The sequence below is a fragment of the Lolium perenne genome, chromosome 7 (genome assembly GCF_019359855.2).
Source record: "Lolium perenne isolate Kyuss_39 chromosome 7, Kyuss_2.0, whole genome shotgun sequence".
Lineage (NCBI taxonomy): Eukaryota > Viridiplantae > Streptophyta > Magnoliopsida > Poales > Poaceae > Lolium > Lolium perenne.
The window spans coordinates 206,394,885-206,403,452 of NC_067250.2; the positions used below are offsets into that span (position 1 = coordinate 206,394,885).

Consider the following 8,568-nt stretch of genomic DNA (forward strand, 5'->3'; position numbering starts at 1 on the left):
CTCCGACGAACGATTTGGAGACAGTGCGGAGCTTCGATTCAGCAGCTTCACGAATGGAACAGCATGGGGCGGCACTTCTGCTTCACCAATTAAACATCGTTCAGAAACCCTAGAAATAATCCCCAAATCCTCTGATGCATCCAACCCACCCACTCCCACAAAACAGATCTCCCCTAAAAAAATATTACGATTCGCACCCCACTGAACCAAATAAATTAGGGACCGCCCTTGAGAACTAACAAGGGGAAAACAGAGCCAAGAAGTTGCATAGGGGCATCAAGATCTAGATCCAATCAGGTATGAAGAGCATCATTTCGCAGACAGTAAAGCGAGATTTAAATATTTTGGGCTTCCATTAGCAACAACTCTAGACCAAATCACAACCAGTAGTTGCCTTTTCGAACCAGAATTACATCCAGGAGGACCTAACCATACCACACAATGTCAACAACTCTAGACGGAGCTAAAAACAACAACAACAAGACACGTTCGCTGCAGCGGCGCCTACTTCTTCTTGGGGGTGGCGGCCTTCTTCTTGGGCGACTTGGGCTCCTTCTCCTTCTTCTCGGCGGCGGCGGCGGACTTCTTGGGGAGGAGGACGGAGTGGATGTTGGGCAGGACCCCACCGTGCGCGATGGTGACGCCGGCGAGCAGCCTGCCGAGCTCCTGGTCGTTGCGGATGGCGAGCAGCAGGTGGCGCGGCACGATGCGGCTCTTCTTGTTGTCCTTGGCGGCGTTGCCGGCGAGCTCGAGCACCTCGGCGGCGAGGTACTCGAGGACGGCGGCGAGGTAGACGGGCGCGCCGGACCCCACGCGCTGCGCGTAGCGGCCCTTCTTGAGGAAGCGCCCGATGCGGCCCACCGGGAACTGGAGCCCCGCCTTGACCGACCGCGTCACCGACTTCTTCCGCTCGCCGCCCTTCCTTCCGGCCATCTTGATTGGTTCGTCGGCGGCGGCGGAGTGCTGGAGGTGGGTTTGGCTTTGGGAATGGAGCGCGGGCTGCTGGTTTGAGTTTTTGTGAGATGGATGGGCGGGGTGGGGGGATTTTATAGGATCCGCGGAACACGGGGGGAAGGGGGCGATCCGTGGGAGGGGTGGATGGACCAATCAGGAGGCGGCGATTTTGCAGGGGCCGGGAGAGAAGGGGATCGATCCGTGGGAGGGGCCGATGGACCAATCAGAACGCAGGATTTTACAGGGGAAGGGGGGCGATCCGTGGGATGGGTGGAGGAACCAATCAGAACGCAGGGATTTCCGTCTTCAGTTCGCGCTTCTTTCCTTTTCTTTTTTTTCGAATATCTTTCAGTTTGCGCTTCGTTTCTTTTCGTGGTGATGGTGAAATAGGATGCGAAAATTGGGAGCCCGTGGGAAAAGGGTTTTGGTGAAGTGTAATAGTGAGTACTACTATATTCTTCAAGTCATAAGATTTGCGTTTGATATTTTCATTTTATTTTCACAGATCATCACCAAAAAAATCGTCTTTCATCCTAAGATTTCATTTTATTTTTAGGGTTCACTCGACCTATACGTTAGCTCGTAGCGACATCATCAAGGTTAAGCGGGATACGCAAGGCAAACTTATGACCTTTTTAGGTTGTCCTTTTACTAGTCTCAAGGCAAAAGAAGCTTGTTTAGATTCTGACATAGACTTTGGCATGTCATGTTAGATGTTATTTTAATCATATAATTAGTAATTATTGTTGTAGCATAACTTGTCTCAAGTAGCTAAGAGTGCTTAATGTGTCGTTGAAAGAGTCATGTGTTGCTTCCATCATAAAACCATAATATTGTATTATTCTCATTTGATGCTTTATTGGGTTAACTTGGCACATGCTTACATCATGTTATGACTACAAATCAGTACCTAAAGCCTCTATGATCATTTAGTTTTTTGACTTGTAATATCACGTCATGTTTTGATATAATAATGTTTTATCGCTATACATGATTATGATCATTATTTCTCTCTTAGTTGGTCACTTCCAGTCTTTTGTTATGTACTGAGTATGAGCTCTACTCGTGCATCAAACTCCCAAAAACCAAAGTTTTACAATTGTGTCAATCATACCTACCTATATGTGGTATTTCGCCGCCACTCCAAAGTGAATTGATTGTGTGCTACCTTTAAACCTTCAAAGATTATTACCTGTTTTGTGAGGAAGAGTTGAATGCTTTATTATCTCTTTCATGTTTATTTTGGCTTCACACCTTGACTAGCATGCATAATGTGCTAGTCTTTAATATGGCAAAAAGAGCAGGCAAGCGGGTGCCTAGCCTACTAAAATATAAAATGAACCAATAACTAAAATCTCCTAACACTATGTACTTGAGAAATCATGAACTTAGCTTGTTCAAACAGAGAAGATAAACTTTATTGTTCTCTCTATAGCAGCCACTCTTGAAGCCATTAAACATGAAAGGATGATAGATCATTTGATACCATTCATTGACATAAACATACATACCTCTCAAAATATATTTTCAACACCTCTACTTTATGCAAAATAAAAAGCACTAGCACATGAGTAATCTTGCTTCCCTCTGCGCATGGCCTTTCTTTTACTTTTATGTTGAGTCTCCATCTTCTTACTTTATGCACAAATTAACAGAGCATAGTTGTCATTCCGAGTATAATGTGCATAGTCCCAAAAATTATTATTGATTGATTCATGATTATATTATTATTTGTTCTCAAATTACTTGTATATAGTCATCCTTTGAACTTTAAAGGTGTCATGGCATTTATGTTTTGTTACTTCATAAAGGACAAGCTGAGTACCACTTTGCTATGTTTTTTCTCTATGCTAAAAAACAAATAGTTGCTTTTAGTTCATTATTATTCATGATCTTTTATTTGAGTTACATCTCATGTTGTAACATAGTTGCTAAGTTCTATTGTTAGAATTATATCTATCATGACTATGTTTAGAGTACTTTGATCCCAGCTCACAATGCTTTTACAATAACTTGATCAAGATTGTGTTGGCTTCGCGACGGAGAGAATATATAGGCGAAGGGGCAGAGTCGGGAGAGGCTCGAGGGGCCCACACCCTAGGGCGGCGCGCCCCCCCTCCTTGGCCGCGCCGCCAGGTGGTGTGGGGCCACCTCGGCTCTTCTTCGTTTCCTCTTCGGACTTCTGGAAGGCTCCGTGGAAAATAAGACCGTGGGCTTTTGTTTCGTCCAATTCCGAGAATATTTCCTGTGTAGGATTTCTGAAACCAAAAATAGCAGAAAACAGGAACTGGCACTTCGGCATCTTGTTAATAGGTTAGTGCCGGAAAATGCATCAAAATGATATAAAGTGTATATAAAACATATGAGTATTGTCATATAACTAGCATGGAGCATAAGAAATTATAGATACGTTTGAGACGTATCAAGCATCCCCAAGCTTAGTTCCTACTTGCCCTAGAGTAGGTAAACGATAACAAGGATAATTTCTGAAGTGACATGCTACTATCATAATCTTGATCAATACTATTGTAAAGCATATGAAGTGAATGAAGTGATTCGAAGCAATAGTAAAGATAATGACTAAACAACTGAATCATATAGCAAAGACTTTTCATGAATAGTACTTTTAAGACAAGTATCAATAAGTCTTGCATAAGAGTTAACTCATCAAGCAATAGATTCTTAATAGAAGGTTTTGAAGCAACACAAAGGATGATTAAGTCTCAGCAATAGCTTTCAACTTGTAACATGTATATCTCATGGATAGTTGTCAACATAAAGCAATATAACAAGTGCAATAGGTAAACATGTAAGAATCAATGCACACAGTTGACACAAGTGTTTGCTTCTAAGATAGAAAGAAGTAGGTAAACTGACTCAACATAAAGTAAAAGAAAGTCCCTTCGCAGAGGGAAGCATGGATTACTCATGTGCTAGAGCTTTTTATTTTGAAAACATGGAAACAATTTTGTCAACGGTAGTAATAATTCATATGTGTTATGCATAAAACCTCTTATAAGTTGCAAGCCTCATGCATCGAATACCAATTGTGCTCGCACCTTGTCCTAATTAGCTCGGATTTCCATGGATTATCATTGCATTACATATGTTTCAACCAAGTGTCACAAAGGGGTACCTCTATGCCGCATGTACAAAGGTCCAAGGAGATAGATCGCATTTGATTTCTCAGTTTTGATAGATCTCAACTTGAGGACATCCATACCGGGACAATATAGAAAACAGATAATGGACTCCTCTTTAATGCTTAAGCATTCAACAACAGATAATATTCTCATAAGAGATTGAGGATTAATGTCCAACTGAAACTTCCACCATGATACATGGCTTTGGTTGGCGGCCCAATGTTCTTCTCTAACAATATGCATACTCAAACCATTTAATCATGATAAATCACCCTTACTTCAGACAAGAAGAACATGCATAGCAACTCACATGATATTCAACAAAGGTGTAAAAAGTTGATGGTGTCCCCAGAAACATGGTTACCGCTCAACAAGCAACTTATAAGAAATAAGATACATAAGCAACATATTCAATACCACAATAGTTTTTAAGCTATTTTCCCATGAGCTATGTATTGCAAAGACAAGGAATGAAATTTTAAAGGTAGCACACAAGAAATTTACTTTGGAATGGCAGAGAAATACCACATAGTAGGTAGTTATGGTGGACACAAATGGCATGAGTTTTGGCTCAAGGTTTTTGGATGCACGAGAAGTATTCCCTCTCAGTACAAGGTTTTGGCTAGCAAGGTTGTTTGAAGCAAACACAAGTATGAACCGGTACCGTAAAACTTACATAAGAACATATTGCAAGCATTATAAGACTCTACACTGTCTCCTTGTTGCTCAAACACTTTTACCAGAAAATATCTAGACCATAGAGAGATCAATCATGCAATCCAACTTTCAACAAGCTCTACAATAGTTCTCCATTAATAGGTTTAAACTACATGATGCAAGAGCTTAAACATGATCTATGAGAGCTCAAAACAATTGCCAAGTATCAAATTATTCAAGACAATATACCATTTACCACATGAAGCATTTTCTGTTTCCAACCAAATAGCAATCAACGAAGCGGTTTTCAACTCCGCCATGAACATTAAAAGTAGAACTAAGAACACCAGTGTTCATATGAAAAAGCGGAGCGTGTATTTCTCCAATACAAGGAATGATAGGATCCTATTTTATTCAAACATAAACAAAAACAAAAACAAAAACAAACAGACGCTCCAAGTAAAGCACATAAGATGTGACGGAATAAAAATATAGTTTCACTAGAGGTGACCTGATAAGTTGTCGATGAAGAAGGGGATGCCTTGGGCATCCCCAAGCTTAGATGCTTGAGTCTTCTTGAAATATGCAGGGATGAACCACGGGGGCATCCCCAAGCTTAGACTTTTCACTCTTCTTGATCATATTATATCATCCTCCTCTCTTGACCCTTGAAAACTTCCTCCACACCAAACTCAAAGCAAACTCATTAGAGGGTTAGTGCATAATCAAAAATTCACATGTTCAGAGGGTACACAATCATTCTTAACACTTCTGGACATTACCCAAAGCTACTGAAAGTTAATGGAACAAAGAAATCCACTCAACACAGTAAAAGAAGCAATGTGAAATAAAAGGCAGAACCTGTCAAAACAGAATAGTCCGTAAAGACGAATTTTTTAGAGGCACTTAACAGGCTCAGATGAAAAAGCTCAAAACTAATGAAAGTTGCGTACATATCTGAGGATCACGCATGAAATTTTGGAGCATTTTACGAGTTTCCTACAGAGAGATCTACTCAAATTCGTGACAGGTAGAAATCTGTTTTTGCGCAGCAATCCAAATCTAGTATCAACTTTACTATTAGAGACTTTACTTCACACAACAATATGATAAGGAGAGGTTGCTACAGTAGTAGCAACTTCCAAGACACAACAAAACAGTAATAATAACATACATGGGTTATCTTCCAAGAAGTGCTTTCTTTAACGCCTTTCATCTAGGCGCAGAAAGTGCAAATCAAGTATTATCAAGAGAAGAAGCATCAACAGAGGAGTTTGTAGTTTTCTCAACTATGCATTGTATCTTATCTATGTAAGAAACTCCTTTTTCATTACCTTTAGGCTTACTATCCTCCTCAAATAAATTTTCAGGAACAATCGAAGCAAAATTCTTTTCTAGTGCCTCATGCATTCCCATGAGTTTATGAGGTATTGGTATTTTAATCTCCCCCTCACAATTGGCTTTATTAGTGTATCTTAGCCTATCTTTTTCCTCTTTTCAAGGATATTTGCAAAATTGGTACAAAAGCCTAGCATCTTATGTCGAATAAAAACTTTCCTAGCTTCTCTAGCTACATCACCAAATTCTCTAAGAAGGGTTTCTACAACACATATAAACCGGTACAGAAAAACTTACATAAGAACATAGTGCAAGCATTATAAGATTCTACACTGTCTTCCTTGTTGTTCAAACACTTTTACCAGAAAATATCTAGACCTTAGAGAGACCAATCATGCAAACCAAATTTCAACAAGCTCTACGGTAGTTCTCCACTAATAGATTTAAACTACATGATGCAAGAGCTTAAACATGATCTACTTGAGAGCTCAAATCAATTGCCAAGTATCAAATTATTCAAGACAATATACCAATTACCACATGAAGCATTTTCTGTTTCCAACAAAATAACAATAAGTGCAGCGGCTTTCAGCTTTCGCCATGAACATGAAAAATAAAACGAAGAACACAAATGTTCAAATGAAAAAGCGGAGCGTGTCTCTCTCCCACACAAGGATGTTTAGGATCCGATTTTATTCAGAGAATGAAAATAACAAAACGAAAATAAAAGCACACAGACGCTCCAAGTAAAGCACATAAGATGTGACGGAATTAAAATATAGTTTCACTAGAGGTGACCTGATAAGTTGTTGATGAAGAAGGGGATGCCTTGGGCATCCCCAAGCTTAGACGCTTGAGTCTTCTTGAAATATGCAGGGATGAACCATGGGGGCATCCCCAAGCTTAGACTTTTCACTCTTCTTGATCATATCATATCATCCTCCTCTCTTGATCCTTGAAAACTTCCTTCACACCAAACTCAAAGCATTCTCATTAGAGGGTTAGTGCATAATCAAAAATTCACATGTTCAGCAAGGACACAATCATTACCAACACTTCTGGACATTACCCAAGGTTACTTAAGTTTAATGGAGCAAAGAAACCCACTCAATCACAGTAAAAGAGGTAATGCAAAATAAAAGGCAGAATCTATCAAAACAGAACAGTCCGTAAAGACGAATTGTTTCGAGGCACTTAACAAGCTCAGATGGAAAAGCTCCAGTTGAACGAAAGTTGCGTACATATCTGAGGATCACGCATGAATTTTTTCAGGATTTTATGAGTTTCCTACAGAGAGATCAACTCAAATTCGTGACAGCTAAAAATCTGTTTCTGCGCAGAAATCCAAATCTAGTATCAACTTTACTATCAAAAAACTTTACTTGGCACAAAAATGCAATAAAATAAAGATAAGGAGAGGTTGCTACAGTAAACAACTTCCAAGACTCAACAAAACAGTAGCAAAATAAAAACATGGGTTATCTCCCAAGAAGTGCTTTCTTTATAGCCATTAAGATGGGCTCAGTAATTTTAATGATGCTCTCGCAAGAAATAAGAGTTGAAGCAAAAGAGAGCATCAAAAGCAAATAAGAAACACTTTTAAGTCTAACCCACTTCCTATGAAAAGGAATCTTGTAAATAAACAAGTCATGTAAGCATAATGCAATAAGCATAGGAAAACAAGACAAGCGCAACTTCAAGATTTTCAGCAAAAAGAGAGGTGTTTTAGTAACATGAAAATCCCCAGAAACATGGTTACCGCTCAACAAGCAACTTATAAGAAATAAGATACATAAGCAACATATTCAATACCACAATAGTTTTTAAGCTATTTTCCCATGAGCTATGTATTGCAAAGACAAGGAATGAAATTTTAAAGGTAGCACACAAGAAATTTACTTTGGAATGGCAGAGAAATACCACATAGTAGGTAGTTATGGTGGACACAAATAGCATGAGTTTTGGCTCAAGGTTTTTGGATGCATGAGAAGTATTCCCTCTCAGTACAAGGTTTTGGCTAGCAAGGTTGTTTGAAGCAAACACAAGTATGAACCGGTACAACAAAACTTACATAAGAACATATTGCAAGCATTATAAGACTCTACACTGTCTCCTTGTTGCTCAAATACTTTTACCAGAAAATATCTAGACCATAGAGAGATCAATCATGCAATCCAAATTTCAACAAGCTCTACAGTAGTTCTCCATTAATAGGTTTAAACTACATGATGCAAGAGCTTAAACATGATCTATGAGAGCTCAAAACAATTGCCAAGTATCAAATTATTCAAGACAATATACCATTTACCACATGAAGCATTTTCTGTTTCCAACCAAATAGCAATCAACAAAGCGGTTTTCAACTCCGCCATGAACATTAAAAGTAGAACTAAGAACACCAGTGTTCATATGAAAAAGCAGAGCGTGTCTTTCTCCAATACAAGGAATGCTAGGATCCGATTTTATTCAAACATAA

At 39.3% G+C, this 8,568-nt stretch overlaps 1 protein-coding gene across 1 annotated transcript; it reads right to left on the reverse strand.

Annotated features, from left to right (window-relative positions):
• Nucleotides 1-370: 370 nt before the first annotated feature.
• Nucleotides 371-1,007, reverse strand: LOC127314400 (protein H2A.5). The gene has a single exon (XM_051344863.2). The coding sequence runs from the start codon at nucleotides 931-933 to the stop codon at nucleotides 505-507; it is 429 nt and encodes a 142-aa protein (XP_051200823.1). The 5' UTR covers nucleotides 934-1,007; the 3' UTR covers nucleotides 371-504.
• Between the last annotated feature and the right edge of the window lie 7,561 nt (nucleotides 1,008-8,568).